Source organism: Trichoplax adhaerens, genomic scaffold, assembly GCF_000150275.1.
Source record: "Trichoplax adhaerens TRIADscaffold_22 genomic scaffold, whole genome shotgun sequence".
In the NCBI taxonomy this organism is placed as follows: Eukaryota; Metazoa; Placozoa; class Uniplacotomia; order Trichoplacea; family Trichoplacidae; genus Trichoplax; species Trichoplax adhaerens.
In genome coordinates, this window is record NW_002060963.1 from 234,512 (window position 1) to 254,315 (window position 19,804).

Sequence of the window (19,804 nt, forward strand, 5' to 3'; positions counted from 1 at the left end):
CTGGTACCGTATGAGTACCCATTTTATGCAGCTTTTGGACGGTCCTGATTCAATGTAAGGTCTTCTTTTAGTCAGTCTCTCCTACCGTCTGTGCCTAGCGTACTGGTCCAGGCAACTGGTACCGCACTGGTACTGGGAACTGGTACCGTACCAGTACCCATTTTATGCAGCTTTTGGACGGTCCTGATTCAATGTAAGGTCTTCTTTCAGTCAGTCTCTCCTACCGTCTGTGCCTAGCGTACTGGTACTGGCAACTGGTACCGTACCAGTACCCATTTTATGCAGCTTTTGGTCGGTCCTGATTCGATGTAAGCCTGTAAGGTCTTCTTTTAGTCAGTTTCTCCTACCGTCTGTGCCTAGCGTACTGGTACAGGCAACTGGTACCGTACTGGTACTGGGAATTGGTACCGTACCAGTCAGTACTCGCAACTGGCACCGCACCAGTACCCATTTTATGCAGCTTTTGGACGGTCCTGATTCGACCTCTGTTGTTACAGACCGAAACTGACCGGACGGAACGCAACGGTGCATATATATAGTACAGTATATACCTTAGCACCTTACACACTTCCGATAGTGTACCGTACATCGGAAAATGTCCAGTAAAAGCAAACAAAAAATCCCAACAGTGCCGGTCCATTTCACTCTTGGACCTCAACATCGTCTGAAGCGCAGTCGAGTGACTCCACTACACTTCACACGGTAGGCGTCGCTATACATCACTGTTTCTGCCCATAGCGTGTCCTTATTGAGAGCCAACAGCGTACAGTATGGCACGAGGGAGAGCCATGTGCTGTTCAATCAGTCATGCATGTTGCTGGATTGGGGAGTCAAGGGTTTCAATAATAACTCAGCAAGTTCTCTAAAGTGATATATAGCAAACCCTCTTCGACATAGGTAGTAAGAATTAGAATAAGCTTCTAAATCTTCAATCAGTTCACTGTGATATCGTCTTTGAACCATGATTGATACTTGGACTCCCTTTACGTTATCATAAGGCCAAAGGGTAGAAGAAATCACTTCTATTCAGTAGTATCAAAGAATACGCTACAATAGTACCCGATATCAATATCACCAATCTACTGTATTTGTGTCACATACTACTGTACTGTACTGTACTATGAGGGTGATCGGAAAGGTTTTCTCCTTGGCCTATCCATTTTTTTGTATCCTTTCCTTGAATAGATAGAGTTCAGAAAACATAAAAGAAATGCATCGTCTGCGGCTATCTAGAATTAGCTGGGGAAAGTAACGATAAATAAATAAATAAATAAATAGAGAAAGAAAGAAAGAAAATAACCGAACATGATGTCAATGTGTTTTGAGAGGGAGAGCTAGGAAAGGAAAAATTGGCTCAGCGTATGATTACACCTGTCGAAGGTTCGACTTGATCCACCTATTCTATGCCAAAAGCTAGAGATAATCGCATTATTGCATACTGTCTACCGAGACTTTGATCCATGTTGCCTCCTAATTTGTTGAATCGGAGTAAGCTATGGCAACTCGACCATGTAACAGTATTGTATTCGTTTAAAATCAACGCTTACGCCTTATACTCGTTATGCTGACAATTTACTCCAATGTCTGCAATTTGAAACCGATCCGACGCTTTAGCATGATCATTAAACATACCAATTCACTTGATTGTCATGAAGACAAAATGTGAGTGTTACTTACCGCAATGGATATTTGCAAGATTGCCTTGAATTTCTTGTCGAGTATGTTTTAAAGTAGTGATACTATTGCGTGAAATACCAGATCAATTCCCCATCGAACAACTAGACAATCACTTTAGGTTGGTACTATGGAGGCTATGTTTGTAATTATTATACGGGTATTGAAGACGTAGCTTTGCTTGGACGTATTCTAGTTAAAATTGAAGTGAATTATTATTCAGTTTAGCAATACTGAGGGCAGGTCAAGGAGGGTTAATGATAGACAAATACAAATAATCAATTTCAAAGATATGACTAAGCTATCATACGAGTATTTTAAGCCAGTTGTTTATAGTAAGATCCTAAATAGAACAGGCTATCCTCGGATTTTGATTGGAAGACACTAAGGCATACTTTGCCGTACATTATTACTGTCAGTCTACAATACTGCATCCATTTTATGACGTGATCGTATCACTAAATAAACAGTCTAAACGATATGGTTGGTGACTCTGTAAACAGCTTTTCATGCTACGGTAGTCTATCATTAAAGTTTAGCAAAGATAAGTTTACAGAAAGCTTACTGAGCAATGAGCAGCCCAGCCTTGTTGTATGATTCTTGTTGGCAACTGCCTTCAAAAGCCACAGGAACAAACAAATGTTGCGGATATACGGATATTTACACGTGCATATGTTAGTATACACGCATCAAAAGAGATATAGTTTAATAATATCATGATGAAGTTAGTAATACATCAAAATCTATACAATCGGCTAATGAGAGTAATGTATATAAAATACGCATTACATGAAAGACGCATATAAAGCTTTAGTGCACAATTTCGCAATTATAAATAATTTTTTAATACAGCATATCAGTTGATTCTTAATTATGACATATGTTCTATAGATCTTGTGATAAAATTCGCATTTTTCGGACGTTGTTGGTCGATGCGTAAAGTAATGCACGATATTATCCATTCCTTTCTTATTTAAACAATTCGGTATGAGGTAATTCTTAACATTTTGCTATTAATAAAGCTCTAAATAAATGAATCAATAATTACTCTTAAATGGCTTTTACATACTAGACGTATACTAATATCGTTTTAGGTAGACGAAAATTTACAAACGCCAATTTAAAGTTTATAATCAGGATTAATAGTACTATTAAATATATTTCATTGTTAGTTAGAGTCGCATGAATGTTATGATCGGTTGTAATCCTGCCTATCTACAAGTATTTCGTCTGCAAAGTTGGTCCAAAGTATGCATACACATACATACACAATTATCAATGGTAAATTTAAATTATATGACATAAAGGATATGAATTTCGAAATGATTAAAGCAGCTATGCGTTTGGGCGAATGCGCAGTCCTTAAAACAAGCATTTTCTACTACATAGACTACTGTAACTAACTATCAATAAATGCTGTGTTGGATCAAATTTTTCTTACTAATATTTTCATTTAACAACAAACAATGACAAAATTTTGCAATATGGGTGAAATACATAATATCTTTGACTATCAGGCTATAAATAGAAATCGTATCACAATTTTTACGTCGGTATCGTACGTGACAGGTCCTGTAGCATTAATCTAGAGATAACATTCAGAAATGATTCATTTCGCCTATAAAATGTGCAGGAATGTCTTGTAAATTCGTAGCAATAATGTTGTTAATATTCCATGATAAGTTTTGGTGATGTATCTAATATAACTGATATTAAAAATCCTTATAATAAAATCATAATAATATCGATACAGTCATTTACGCGATAAATTGGTAAAGTTGTTTCAATTTTAGGATCGTATTTAGTTAACTTAATTTTGCCGCTGCTAAATCATCATCATAAAACTTCTTCTCCACGTATTTCATTTTAATAAAGTCATGCCTTTCTTGACTACGGATTAAATTAAGTAAAAAGTTATTAGGTTAAAGGGACCATTAATAAATTAATAGCTATAACTCAGCGATTACAAACTTACTCTGTACAGTGATAGTTTATTTTACTGGTGTCAGATTCTTTCAACTTTGCCTCATAAACGGAATTTACTAAACTGTTTCCTCGACTCTCCATAAACTGGTTGCATGTATAAGATCACATTAGAATAAAATCAATTAATTAAAAAATTTCTTATTGCAATAAGTCCTTTCTAAATTTCAGACAATTTAACTAAAAAGAAAAAAATTTATTTCCTTGTTTTTAACAGGTACATTAAAGGATTACTTACCTCAACTGTCCGTGAATCCCATCTGTCGAGAGTGACAGATCTTACTTTTGAAATATGTACCCCTAAGCTTCTATGTACTCCGGAACATTCAATACATAATACAATACCAAGGTTAATGCTCGCCCAATCCACACCTACACCGTTTTTAAACAAAAATGATTCCAGCAAACGGCTATTACCCACGTGTAATCAGTAAATAATCACTTACGTTTTGTACCACAATCTGCACAAACGTTGTTACCAGTAACTGCCTTTAGTCTGGCAACAACGTTCTGCACTGTCTGAGTTTTCGAGGATTCTTCGTCTGATGCATCAGGGCTAGTAATACCTTCTACAGTCATCTACCAATTTGAATGCAACAAAATAAAATGGACTATTACTATAAATAACAGTGGATATGCAGTATACTAACATTGCAGTGAGAACAGCAATGTGTTGTATACTTGCACAACTTACATAATTTTCGTGTGACATTCTTAAAGCTGAGGCAACACACTCCTATATTACGAAAGAACGGGGAGACAGCAATTTAAATTTAATAATCGAAAAAATGGTATTTGTTTGATACCTATTATTCTAAACAATTTAGATAAATTTATACCGAAATAGCAAATATCCAGTGATTCATGTCATCTTCGTCGGTAGCTTGTAATACGTACTCCTTGTTAGGTGAAATTAACTGCGTAATGAAAGTGAAGTAAAAGGAATTCAATTGGATAAATAAATGAAATAATCGACAGCAAGTAACTACCTTCACGACAAAATTTGCAATGCTAGTAACAGCGGATGAAAGACAAACCTTAAAGCAAAAGTTACGATCAACTTCAGGAAACGTACAAGTTTTCACTGTACACAGTAACAGGTTTTCTATTTCAGCTGGTTTATCTTTATCCAAAAAATGTGCAAGTAAAAGGCCAGTTTTTCTATCTACTATGAAATACTATAATAAAATGACATTATGAAGCCTTGCTAACTACAGAAATTAGTTCTAGTCTTTCATTTATTTACTCGAATTGAGTACATTTTTTATCATTCAACACAAACAATAATGATCAATTATTACATACAAGTAGTGGCCATCGACTCCTGCCGAAAGATTTATGTTTTAAGCGTAGATATCCTTTTTTTAGTATTCCATCGCTGCTTATGAAAATACTTGAAACGCTTTGCTTTGATTCAGAGCTGCGAGCTGAATTATCGCTCGTGGCACTTTTACTGCCATCAACTAGCGCTAAAGTGTTATCAACATGATCAACACCTGCGTGAAAAGTAACAATATCTGTAAATGTAAACATAGATGCAGTTATAACTTAATGACAAGAGCAGTCATAAATTAAGTTGGATTTAACTCGTTTAACGTATAAGTCAAATACTATATATGTTATACTTGTATATTTGTGGAATAACATTATATTATATTAAGTACCGCGGCCAGGGCTAACATCTTCATCGAAGACCTCATCTTTTTCAGATGCAGGATGAGTTAAGGAAATACTGCTTTTATCGTCGCTAATTACATTTTCATCATCGGTATTATGAAGCCCTGTCTCATTTCCGCGATCATCCCAATGTTCAGTAGTAAAAATTTCGGCTGAGATATATGGACTATCATCTGCTAAACTTCCACTGTTGAAAACGTTATCTATCAAACTTTCATCACTATTATTACGGGTTAGCTTCCCTGATCTGGCGGAATTGCTAGAAATCGTACTTCGAGCTTTTTCCTTTAATTAATTATAAATAAGAATGGATTTAGCAGATAACTCTGATGTAGTATGATAGCACATTAAAGCTCAATCCAATACGCAATTATTCTACAATGCCTTACCTTTGTTTTTCTAACATCTCTAGTACCTTGAAGCATAATAACGAAATAAACAAGTAAATATTAGCTGACCAATAAAATAAGAGTAAATTCATTATGCAAAACATTTTACCTGGACTACTAGAAAATAGATCGTTAATTCTTCCTAAAATGTGTCCCGATTTCGATATTGCAGCACTTGATTCAATCAATTTTAGTCGAAGCAATATTAATATTAGAAATAATAACGTTTGACTTTGATAGCTACATAAAAACTATAATAGATTTTTTTGACAGCTGTACTTCAATCAATGTTACATCATGAATTGATTCTGAAACAATATTTGCTTTAGGGTACCTTAGCATTCCGGATGATGTAGAAGGCCGAGTTGATTTACTATCATTTGACGACGACGATATATTTTTAACCATTTGGTCATATATTACGGAATCTGCTTTCATTGCAGTCTATATGAATAAGAAGTGAACATGTATGTACTATAAATGTATAGCCATTAGGAACAGCATCGCTTGAGGTATGAATAATCTTCAATATACTTGTTTAATGCAAGTAGTATGCGTAAAAATCGGCTCACCTCTAAATCTTTATTTACGTCTTGCAATTCATTAAATAAGGTATTCATATATGGCTCAAGATCTTTCATTAACTATGGCGTAGTCAATACAATAGTTAAAGTGATAGCGATATCATCGTTGAGCAGATAAATATGCTTGCAATTAAGAATATTTCGTATCATCTTACTTGATAGGAAAAGTTATAGAACGAAAACTGTGATAACATCAGTTCCAATATTCTTTGTAATAAATTAATCTGAAATACATATTAATTTGTCGGTTTACGTATGCCTATGGGGTATACAAATTTGGTGATAGATTTTTCAATTTTACCTTTTTAAATGAATGGATTTCACGTAGCATTTTGATATATTGTAATAAGGCAGTCTGGTATGCATGACGAGCAGAATACGTTGCACAAGAGAGCTTTTCCAAGACTGACGGCTACATTGTACAGAATAATGTTAGTGTAATTAGATCTGACGTATTAATGGCTAATTAACAATAAAATTACAACTAACAACATATTGACTTCAAAATCATACCAAAATAAAACTATATTAGAATGAAAGACTATTAATTCCAAGATGATTGCTGTAGTTGTAATATGTATGTTACTTAAAAAGCGGCTTACTTCAGGTAAATTGCTGACGTGACGACACTGAGCATATTTATCCCAAATGATATGATACGCATCTTTTGCTTTGGTTACTTCATTTTTTTGGGCCTAAGTCGAAAAAAGTACAGCTTTATTAATTTCGATCACATTTGGAGGACAAGTGTAACATTAGCTATTTTAATCAGTAGTAAGTAGTATGATAATGCTGTCAAAGTTAATTACTTTGACAATGATAAAAAGCGAGGTAATTGCAAAAAATTTATAAATATACAGTATAATGTAGAGGGTTAATTGAATGGGTAATTTAATTGATAGACTATACTGATGATAAATTTAGGTATGCTTTCCATACACATTTTAAACTGAGTTTCCTGAAAGTACGTAAGCCTGATGATGTAAGATTATAAGTAGGGTATAACAGTAATTGTATAAGCCGCTTTATTTTAAGTTTCGTAGCATATCCGAAAAGTTTAATCACACAATTTAATTTAATGCTGTATAATTAACTTACCAGAATTTTATGAAACTCTTTTGATAAATTACGAACAGGTTCACAGCACAGCATTTCAGTTTGTGATAGTAGCATATCACGATAGCATTCGATCCGTTGAAGAACATCTGCAAACTATTAATTTAAAATAGACAACATTGATACGCTGTATTAAAAATCAAGCTTAGTAGTGAGCGATGATCATATATAGTATCTTAATAGTCAGTGGACAAAACAGTTCCTCTACTCCATGCCTTACAAATCGCCTGATTGATCAACAATTAGCAAGAAGAGAAATAATCGTATATAAGATGTAAGGTAACTAGACATCTCAGTTGTCACTGTACCGATTGTGTTTAATATTAAATTAGATTTTACATCTAGAATGTCACATCAATATCTCGCAGATAATATTACTTGGACATCACTTAGGATATAGGCTATGATTAGTAATATCGTGGGGTGTCCGAATTTCAATTAGTGTTGACATGAGTAAATCAATCAAGAACAGCATCCAAGATTCTTTTCACTACTGCTGATAAGCAGGTAGTGAAGACAATTTAAAAAAACAATTGGAATACTGGAACATTTTTGTGCACATGATAACCCTAACTCGTTATTATTAATATTTATAGTAGATTAACAAGAATGAATGAATTGATTTTATCGACCTCTGTCTTTGTGTTTGCATTTCTATTTGATGATGGGCAATTATAATTAAAGAAACGCACTAGAATGAAACGGACTATTACACTTTGTGCCAGTAAATTTCTTTCATTTTAAATCAATACAATGTAATTCACGGTCAAGTTTTACAAAAGAGAATCTTCTGCAGTCACTATTCAGTGCTAATATCAATTTCATGGTTATGCTTTAATATTGCAACATTATAGAATGAATTGATTAAATATTATTTCAATTTTAATTTTTAATGAGTTTACAGATTGATGTCATGAGTAGAAAAATTCATCAGTAGTGGATAAGTAAGTCATACAAGCGTATGCCATTCACATCCACTATTCCTCGTTGTGGACTGAATACATATGATAAATTTGATGGGTTGGGATACTGATAAAATTAATGGTGTAATCTGCTATCTACAGCGTTAATAACTTTAATCACGCTAGCGATAAACTGATAATGGCTGTTGATTTTTAAGCAATTGTCCTAGTTTTGATACCAGAAAAGATGAATTTCAATTGCATTTTACTATACAATTCAGTCTACTGTAGATCGAATGGAACAGTACGCGTATAAGGACTTTAGTCTATCAACTTCCATTTGGCAAGAGAGAAATAAAAAGAATTAATGATGACTGTAATCTATATCAGCAGTTACTGTAGTTCAATTCATTCTCATAATATCATGACAGATATTTATCAATCATGAGTAGAGGAAAGCTACGATGAATGTGTTATCGAAAACTATATTGTTGATATACTTTCCACTATCATCCCTAACTATACTGTAGTATTGTCAATATTGAAGATAACTTTCATTCTGTAAATTGTATCGGCCTCATGGTAAAATAGACGAAGAAATCGATTAAGCCAAATTTACATGCAAATTCTGTGTGCATATACAGTACATTGAAAATTGTCCATTAATCCATGTTGATATAGTAGATGAGTGTTGACGTACAGTATCGATTATGATAGTCCAGTTAGAGTAATAAAAAAAAATAGTTTTAAACGAGTAACGATATATAGGTCAAATAGATCAGAGATTCTATTTAAGGTAATAAGATGAAAACCCAATTAGGATGGACAATCCATTTAGCGCTTGTTCTGGCTACTACTGTGACTACAGGCAAATTGTATTGGCATAATCATGCCAGCCAGCATGATGTTATCCTTGGTATCGAAGAAATGACTTGCTAATATACGACAGATCGTAGAGATACTTACTTTGTTTAATGGATCGTTAAATAAATCTTCTTCCGGATAGACTTTGACGGATTGACTTAAAACGTTGCTAAATTCCATAGCCGATGAGCTGTGCTTGACTCCAGTATCATATAATTTCTTGGATGTATCGACAACTTTGTTTAAGACATTGCAAATCTGTGAGATTGAACAACATCAAAATTAGGTCAATATGGATTCAGGCAGAAAATGGAGATGGCGGATAATTTGCTAATATAAACGACATATTATTTTCACATTTCAAGTAAATAAATACGTATGGGAGCAAACACAATCACGTAGCATACCGCCACCATTGCCATACTGCCGATTGACGTGAAATACCCTACCGTGTCAAGCACTACTCATGAAGTTTATAAGTCAGTATGGCAACAACAAATAACAACTGAATGGAATCATCGATGTTTTAGGCCAGGTCCAAGACGGACAGTATTTCATTGAGAGCAAACTTTTTACCATCGATCAGAGTCTTCCTAGTTAGTTGGAATTCATTTTTTTCTTCTACCACTAAGTTTCCTTGAATAATTTAGTAGGCACTAGTTAACTTTTGTATAGAATAAATTGAATTTTACATCGAATTGGAAGTATCCATTGGTTAACTATTTGTTTCCATCGTTTCTTTCGTATTCGAGTGGGTCGAGAAACATCTTGTAATGATTGAAAAAATGGGGAAAATACAGTACGGTCGACTAGGGGTAACGGACGAAGGGTAAAATTGGACATACGTAAAATAAGAAAGGGATGGAAAATGTAGTATTTGTGTAGAACAAGTTGATTGGTATCGAGTGGAATGCATTTTGTTGGTTACTACTGTACAAATCATCATTTCTATCGCTTGCTATAGAAGCTGATTAGAATGGATCCATCCTAACCAACGACGATATCCTATTGAAAAATTTCAAACTATACCAAGATAGATGATTTTGATCAACAGTACTACAGTATATTGGCTACATAATGAGAAAAGAGAGGGAAAATGATTTTCTGCAAGATGTTTCATTTCACGTAGGAATTTAAAATATCCTTTCTATCATTCTGTTCGATCCATCCAATTGGGAGTAGATCGATCAACAGTTTGTGATGATGTGATTGAGAAATAGGAAGATAGAGTACAAGGCGTTGGACTAAGATGATCATTGTATAATCTAATCGATATAACTTGAAGTTGAATAGCAAACAAGAAATTAAAAATGAACAGGTCGTTTAAAGTAGTAGAGATGGTTTACTCGACAAACAGGGCCGAAGTTGGTCGTGGATAGCATGGAGGCATGGTAGCCTCCATTGAATGGAATGAACTATCGTAGAGATGGTTTACCCGACAAACAGGGCCGATATTGGTTGTGGATAGCATGGAGGAATGGTAGCCTCCATTGAATGGAACGAACTATCGTAGAGATGGTTTACTAGACAAGCAGACGATCGATGCTGGTAGTGGATTGCATGGTGAAATTGTGTCTTCCATTGGGTTGCTACAGTATCCATTGGATACATTTGTTGAAGTGTACGACAGGCGTAGAACTTCAGGAGACACTACCATCCCATGGCAATAATCCCTCATCAAGTTGTCGAGACAGCAGGAGCCTACACTCTAGCCATACCCGATCGTTGTGATCAGCGATGGGAAAAATATCGCGCTACTGTCCACCACCACTCTATCGACTCCTCCTAAGACAAAATGTATTGTCTACGACAACAAATTGGATGCAATTATGCTAGCAATACCTCTTCATTTTTGCTGGCCCAGTATTGTAACGAATGATGACACTCAGGACTATCATCTTCAGCGTATTCCAGTAAGGGTAATTTGCTGGCAGACGCCATTCTAATTGGAGGCGATTGTCGAGATGAGGATGATGATGGAAAAGGCCTATCGATTCATCAATCTTTTGCCTTTCCTATTGCATCAATTTAATACTATTGCTGGTTGGTAAAGCAGTCGACAAATGAGCAAGCAGTTGGGACAATCTCATCACCAGCCTCGGAGTCGACTCAGATAGAACGCGTGTTTTGGTCACTGAAGGTCTCCAGAACACTGTGCGCTGTACAGTGTACAGTATAGCAGTGTATGGGACATTCATACTTTTCGGATGGTCTGTCAGTCTTCTCTGTCAGTCTAACGCGGTGGTCGAGTAACAGTACTGTATTTTACAGTGCACAGTACAGCACAGACTGAGTACAATGTACAGTAGTAGTCGACTGTACTGTAAAGGTATTTTCCACAACTTGCCCGACTTGGCATCTGTTCCTGTCGAGCTCTTCATCTTTCTCGATCTGTTGCAAGACTACTGTACTTATAAAAAGGAAAAAACAAAAATACGGTAGTGGTCTAAAATCATCTCACTCATCTGTGCGAATTTTGAGCCAAAGATGAGTATGAAAGTGCTGGATGATGCTATACTCTGCACCTGTCGATACAATGCCGTCTCGATAAGAGACGACATCACCCATGGCGATCGCGATGATTCTGTTACTCAGGTGCAGTGACATCATTTCTGCTTGCAATTTTCACTATCTGTGATACTCACTGTTTTCAACCGGCCGATGGTAATACTGTACCATTGAGTCATTGAGTTGTCTATGGTGGCCGAGAATCGCTAGCAATAATAATGTCACCCATAATTGCCGACACTTAATTAATGACTACACCCTGAATACCACACAATAGTTTTACTTTACTGCTACAGTGGTAGAGCAATGTCAATAAATGAACATATGTAGGTAGCATGGACTACAACTGTCGACAACTGTACGTAGGAAGAAACCCAAGGACACGGACTCTAATCCATGAACTGTTCCAGTACAAGAACATTACCAAATTAGTATAGTAGTATCAATGAATTCATGATAGTCCTGAGTTGCCCAGTAATCAATCTAATCATACACTTGGTCAAAATAGGTGTGTGTGTGTGTGTGTGTGATACTCTACTCTACTCGATGTTAACATGATTTTAGGATGGCGATGATTTTGCAGCAAGAATACCTAGACAGAGCGATATTGGCCATCCTATTTTCGCCTAGGTGACATTATCGCGTTAGGGCGTGGTCTTGTACAGGCTCTCTTTGTTCCATTTGTCTTCTATTGTTCGTGATTCATCGGCCATATATAAACCAGTCTGAAGGAGTGTGAGTATGGTGTATCATATAGCACTAAATGTGAATATCGTATAATATAGAACGGGACGAGTGGGAATGAACAAGCCTAAATATCGTTCTCCATCCTGGACAATGGCTGAAGCAAGACCTACTGCGCATGCCATTGCGTCATGAACTTGTAATGCCATCCATCAAAATAAACATTTTTTTCTCCATAGTCAACAAAAAAGAAATTGCAGCCCAACGAGTCTATAGTATCACATCAGCTTCTACTCTTGCAAGTGATCCAAACAAGCTCTGAAATTATCCAACACTTGCTAATTCCACTGCTTTCACGGGTATCAATAATAATATTATACGTCTCTACAAGTTCGAATTAAGAGAGAGAGAGGGGGTGAGACAATGTCGTCTTGTATTATTCAAGACACCAATGGCCAAATGAAGGAAAAGATTGAAATGGATAAAGATGATCATAAAGGTAGGCGAAAAGGTGTTAACATGAAGAGCTTACCGTCTTGTAATAAAAATTATCATAGAGCATAGTGCAATCCTTTTCCGAGTGAAATTTCTCCATCCTATCCGTTTCACTAGATATCACCGATTCTCTTTTTTTCTGAGATCATTTTTTTCTCAATCGCTTGCATCTTACTTATCCATCCAATCATTAATCTTTTTCATCATTCGCTGATTTTCTTCAAAATAACGTAAATAATGTTAAAAGATAACATTGCCAAGACGAAAGAGTGAGTGCTTTTCTTGTTTTCATATCCATAGATTCAATCTAAAATTGTTCAATGAATAGCAAAATGATTGTTGCTTTGCGACACTGCCGACTAAGCTAGGTTGTTTAGGGTTTTATAAACTAACATTATCTTATCTTTCTATGACAACTTTATCATTCAATCGAGCTAGACCGATTTTCTTACCTCAATAAATAGTGTTCAATACAGTAGCAGGCTAAACCACTCTCTTTTCGTCGGCTAATCATGGACTTGTATTATACAATCGATCAGACATGTTATTTCAACACTTGACGTATGTTGATTACTGCAGTGTAAAACATCTCTTCAGTGCATCACAAATTTTCTACATTTTGGTTATCCTATCAGATAACAGCAAGTGCAATATACCGTAATTTGCAGTAATAGATAGCTTATAACAAGAATAAAACACAGCAACAACATGTACACTTTACTGCTGCATCGCTGTATCTACGTTGGTATACAGTAGATCAAATCAGCAATTTGCAATAGTATCGAGAAAATACGTATTCCATCAAAGCAGACGCTATCACTTTTGACCTTCCATATGATAATAGATTGACAAAAATGGTTCGAGTTTTGGCATGATTATACCCTAGCTATTATTAGTCAGCACATTTCATGATGATACTGTAGTATCTCATCGAGTTATTAATTGCATGTCTGTATCACAATTCATACTTTGTTGGATTTGTAATAAAAGTCCAGTCATATCAAGTTGCTTCAGGTGGGTTTATTTTGGTTTTTTTTCATATACTACTTCGTAGTTATCCTACAGTAACTGTAGCTAAAAAAGCATATCATACCGTTATAATCATCGTGAGGAAATGTTACAATGTTGGGTGATTGTCAGTATTATCCGTAAAAATGTTTCGTTGTTAGACGGAAGAAGAGAGACTCTATTATTAAAAAGGTTATGAAACAGCAATTCCAATTCCTATTATAGATCATAATGAAATGGTGACTAACTACTAAACAATATATTGTCAATAACTCAAAAGCAGCGGTATTTACAAATCAGGGTCGTTATAGTTTATGTACAACGAAGAAAAAAGAAAATATGAAAGAAATTATATTTGTACAATATCCTATTGCAGTATATATACTGTATATATATTTTCTCTTATCTTGGCATACATTAAAAATGTTAATATAATTATCCAGTATTGTCTTGAGCTCATCAATGTACTAAGAATTTATTTATACTAACTTGGGATTTTTTAGAATCTAATCATGTAAAGGAAGATCTTAATATCCTCTGTCAAGCGGATCCTGTTTCAAATACAATAAATAGTTTTCTCTTGCTTGATGGTTCGGAAGAATTACAGGTAAAAAGAATAATTTACTTATTCGAGCTTACATTAGCGCACATGATTTCAGACATACAGTATTTGATTTAGTATTCATCAATACATCGAGACCAAAGCAATAGCAACGCACGATAAACACACGCAAATAGAATAATCGTATACCTGTGGTACCGTAGTATATTTGTAGTTACTAACATGTTATGCAATAATGAATGATCAGTACAGTAATTCATTAACCTCAAGGAGCCCTACTTTATCATCCTTAACCTTAACATGGCTACAATACAGAATATGAAATCAGACTTACCTCGATTGCTGACCTTGCTCAAATCTGCTAAATGGTGATATCATTGTCACCGTTATGGCAGATGGAATTTGATGAACTAATAAATACTCTAAGTTATAGAAAAATCGCTGAAATCACTTCAAAACAAGATACTGTTTCTATTCTAATCTGTTCATTCATATTCAGGTGCCTAATGATAAAGAATTTTTAGATAAACTCAGTTGTTACGATAACTGTAATGTCAAGGTTGTATCTATCATTGGTAATACTGGTGATGGCAAATCTTACACCTTGAATCAAACATTTTTTGATGGTCAACAAGTCTTTGCAACATCTGCAGATCAAGATAGCTGTACTATTGGTGTATGGGCAGCACTTTGTCGACCACTGCGTACTATCATACTCGATACTGAAGGGATGTTAGGTTGTAAAAGTGATGAAAATCAACGAATGAGATTATTAATGAAAGGTACAAGAACGATGTCTTCATCAATTAATCGCAGTGTATTTTAATCCATTTTTTCCTATAGTAGTTCTACATATTAGGTAGCTGCAGCAATAAGGTTGTAGAATAGAAACCATGGTCTACTCTATGCCATAATTTCAGTTTATAAAAATCTTGTCTAACGATACTTAAGGACATCTTAATATATTTGTTGATAGCGAATGCTTACTGTATTATACTATATGTTTATATTTTATTTATAGTTCTAGCGATATCCGATGTCGTTATTTATCGCACACGATCACATCGATTACATCGAGATATGTACAAATTTATCGGTCATGCATCAAAAAGTTACTTAAGATATTTTGCTTCCGAGTTGGAGCAAATTACCAATCGTTGCCATTTGAAAGGTTCTGTGTCTACACTTGGGCCTGCAGTGATTATTTTCCATGATACTCGTAACACTGACTTATTGGGATATGGTAAATATCATTCAATAAACTGACTATAGCTAAATCTGCGGAGATATTACGCTCATAGTTTGCATAAGATAGACAACCATTTTTAAAATAGTTAACAAGTAAAGTAGTCGCTGAATTTCACTTTCTCTGTTGATCGCTAATGTTATGATACTTCCCAAAGGAAATTCCAAGACAGCTAATGAAAAATTACGAGAGGCTTTTTTGGATGTGGGTTGTATGCCACAAGCATTTAGCAATATCGAATACGTTGGTAGTAAATGCGCTGGTCCTGAAGATAATCCAGATTTTTTAAAGTTGCGCAATGCTATTCAGAACCATCTAGAAAATAATTCGATACGCTCTCCAAGATGTGGCCAAGTTATATACAAAACTCTAAAGGTAATGATCGTATTAATCTACATTAAAGGCGTATTAATATCTAATTTTATAGTAGTGAAAGTTTGATGGCATGATACAATTATCACTGATACTTTTATGTTTGATTGAATTATGTTTGGTTAGCAATTTACGATGAGAAAGAATTTAAATCAATTTAATTGTATTCAATCTCCTAATTTAATAAATTTTTAATATTAAATATCGTATATTTAGTTAGATGAGGTTAGGGATATCTATCGTGTCTAACCGAAATATATCTGTTTTTAAATGTAGGCTCTCAATGAAAAATTTGGTGGAGAAATTGAGTATACCGTCCCAGATACATTTCCTGACGCATATTTTACTTGTAATAGTACGTGCTTATCTTGCGGGTAAGAAACGGTGCTATTATACGTATTTGCGAACAAATTAGTGAAAATTAATTCTAAATGAATACCATTGCCATCAATGTGATTTAGCATCATTACTTCGTATTTATAGCTAAATGCTTATATTAAATGAATGCTATTATCGTAAATGTGATTCAGCGTCATTACTTCCTGTAGCACTTATTATACCGTACTTGCTATTGCTAATATGCAACACATCGATATCTGTATTCTTCCTTTGGATTAATATAACGTTTTCAATTCGCTTCTATAAGCTAATATTCAACCATAATGTATTTAGTACACGATGTGATATGACCATGAATCATATCAAGGACGATATACCGCACTCTTCCTCAAATAAACACTGCAAGTTTCAACATCAATTCATGAATAAAGTTTATTTATGTCTGGTAAGTGAAATGAATTCTTAAATAGTAGAATCCTGAAAATAAATTTATACTGCGAATTTGAAAGGTTTGCCATGAACGTGGTGAAGATATGATCGTGGAACCGAAATTAATTGAGTCAGCAGAATCAAAATGGCTCGGATACGCACAGTATCTATGGTCAGGGTTAGTGTGCATCATTTCGTACTGTTCGTTATGTGTGTTCTCAAATTGTGCTTATTAGAACAAAATGGAATATACAAAGTAGCTTTATTGCTTATACAAATAGTACCCTAACTTTATGTTTAATGGCATATCATTCATAGGTCGTAGATTAAGACTGATTATGACAACCTAGTCAATGAAATTATTTATTATATTATATCGGCTTAGGTATATTCTGGAATGTCCAAATTGCGGTATTATTTATCGTAGCCGTCAGTACTGGTACGGAAATAAAGCCCCAGCAGAAGAAGCCAAAGTGATAAGAACTGAAATTCGACATGTTTGGCCTGGTGTAAGCAAACCTTTAAATCTTTATTTGAAACTATTTCCCCATGCAATATAGTAACTGTACGGTAGATACAAATAAAGGATTTACTTTAATTCTTAGTTGCTTGCATAGCTCACTTACTGATTAACTAACTTATACTCCACTCTTATCGTTACTCAGTCAGAAATTAGCAAAGCAGATTACGGTAACACTGCTCGGAGACTATTAGACAGTTTATCAAATATTGCTGACTCAGTTCGAGAAGCTAGCGCTAAGCCTAAGAAAATAGTTTCGGATTGGGTAGCAGATTCAATCGCACCTTCATACTGGGTTCCAAATTCTGAAATAAACGTAAGCAATTGTATAGAGATATATTTCAGAGCGTAGAAATTAGCTGCTTAACTCTAAATCTTAACTTTTAATATAGTGTTGTAAGGCTTGCCAATGTAGTATCTCTGGCGATAATAAAATCCATCATTGTCGATGTTGCGGTGAAGGATTTTGCGATGATTGTTCAGCAAATGAAATGCCCGTACCATGGCGTGGATGGGGCCAAATACCAGTTAGAGTTTGCCAGTCCTGCTTTAGCTCTTATAAAGATTTAAATCATTCGATATCTAAAAAAAATGATGAAACTCAATCTATCCCCCGCAATGATACAGTTGTAAATGGCAAGCATGATAAAAGCAAGGGATTGACAGCGCGCAAAGTTGGCGAAGGTGTTGCATCAGTTATAGGAGCTATTACGAATGCCATGGAATATCCGCGTGGCTATGTTGTAGATATTGTTCGACCTGAATATTGGGTACCTGACCAAGATATTCGTCAATGTAATCAATGTCAAATCATATTTGCTTCCAATATGACGAAACATCACTGTAGAAAATGTGGTCATGGCTTCTGTGATACTTGTACAAAAACTAAATTGTCAGTTCCATCGCGTGGTTGGGAATATCCAGTTCGTGTCTGTGATAACTGTGCAAAAATTTTACAATCTGAAAATGTTTAATTTGCAATGACATATATCTCTTGGTAAATTTTATATAATAGCAAAAGAATGTCTTTTAGCTTAGTTATGTTGTACTATAAACTCTACTGTGTAAAATAATGTAAGAAAAAAAAACATCTGTATCTATCTATCTACAAATTCTACATTAAAAAAGATTTGTATCGGCAGTAATATCATAATACACTTAAACCAATTTCCAAGACCTTGTAGTATCTGTCATGAGATCTTATCAACCTAAACATCCTTAAATTATTATACAGTAAGAAATGTTATTGATATCTTATTATTGCTTTCCACGCATATAAAATAGCGCTGAATCTATTATGGGCTAACAGCGGGGATATTACCTTCATTTTCCAATGCTGCCATGTATGATCTCGATTAATGAATTGTTACTATGGTTTCTTATATTGTACCTACTCGTATACAGTAACCTTGACTGGAGTTGATTACAATTGATATAATAGTAAACATGAACTAGTACTAAAGTGCTGTCATTGTGATTCTATTTCTGTTAAAAGGACTATCTTGTTATAATTTAAAGGCTATGGTTAGTAGGAAATATCTCTTGAGTGTAAATTACGAATTTATTTATTGTATGCAGTATTTATGCTGACGGTGTGGAGTTATATTGCGTCACGTTGTCAATAAATGACTATTTACCTGATTTATCGATCTATAAGCTACAATATAAAAAACAGTAAACACACATGTTTATGACATTTATATAATTACTATTAAATTCTTAATCAAAGTGTCATAATTGCTATATGGACGATTTCTAAAGTTATTAAATCTGCTAAAAATCTCTGTCGATGGATACATGGGTTAATGAATACGGTAATTTTCATTTAATAAGGTATGCTATACTGTGTCATAGTATTACTTTCATTTGTAATCTATCAAATATCTTTCAAAGCGATGTCAAAAGCAACCCCTATTTAGCTTTATATGAGGTCACTGATACTATAAAGATTTATTGATGTTAGTCCAATAGATGTGTGTGCGGATCACATTGTCTCATATCAAGAATTGCGGACATCTTAAGTGATAGTATGGAATACCGTTAACAAATTTGCTACAGGCTTCCGTTTTATTAAATATTCTGAATAGTAACGCTTTCGGTTTGTCAGGCTATTATTATAATATTAATCGTCCATCTTAAGAATTTCATAGATATTGAAAAGTCAAGTTAGCCTTTATAAAATTGTGTAATATGAATCATCACATTCTACCGATGCTTATCAAAAACAATATTATTAATAATATAGCAATTATGTATGAAAATCTTATGTATTATGCACATCAATCAACTAATTACCGAAAAAAACGAGTTTTGATTCCATATTGGAAGTATAATATGATTAAACTAAAATATAGTATACGACAACTTAAGTGTACTTAAATATTGTAGTACTGTATGCTGGCTGATGTACATACGAGTAAAAGCTTTCTTGTATTAGATTTCACAATCGCGC

At 34.5% G+C, this 19,804-nt stretch overlaps 2 protein-coding genes across 2 annotated transcripts; one reads left to right on the top strand and one right to left on the bottom strand.

Annotated features, from left to right (window-relative positions):
* Positions 1–3,479: 3,479 nt before the first annotated feature.
* On the bottom strand, positions 3,480–11,130 carry TRIADDRAFT_61222 (uncharacterized protein; the record flags this gene model as incomplete). The annotated part of the gene is made up of 18 exons (XM_002117210.1): positions 3,480–3,564; positions 3,650–3,744; positions 3,896–4,029; positions 4,104–4,236; positions 4,352–4,393; positions 4,497–4,574; positions 4,695–4,835; positions 4,963–5,174; positions 5,322–5,619; positions 5,724–5,749; positions 5,833–5,897; positions 6,058–6,167; positions 6,296–6,367; positions 6,609–6,719; positions 6,910–7,002; positions 7,406–7,519; positions 9,292–9,447; positions 11,032–11,130. 18 exons carry the CDS (start codon positions 11,128–11,130, stop codon positions 3,480–3,482), a joined length of 2,064 nt encoding a protein of 687 aa, XP_002117246.1.
* Positions 11,131–12,804: 1,674 nt separating this feature from the next.
* Positions 12,805–18,326, top strand: TRIADDRAFT_61223 (uncharacterized protein; the record flags this gene model as incomplete). Its single annotated transcript, XM_002117152.1, has 11 exons — positions 12,805–12,880; positions 14,388–14,491; positions 14,946–15,228; positions 15,468–15,689; positions 15,850–16,067; positions 16,341–16,438; positions 16,737–16,848; positions 16,913–17,010; positions 17,218–17,341; positions 17,498–17,668; positions 17,745–18,326. 11 exons carry the CDS (start codon positions 12,805–12,807, stop codon positions 18,324–18,326), a joined length of 2,088 nt encoding a protein of 695 aa, XP_002117188.1.
* Between the last annotated feature and the right edge of the window lie 1,478 nt (positions 18,327–19,804).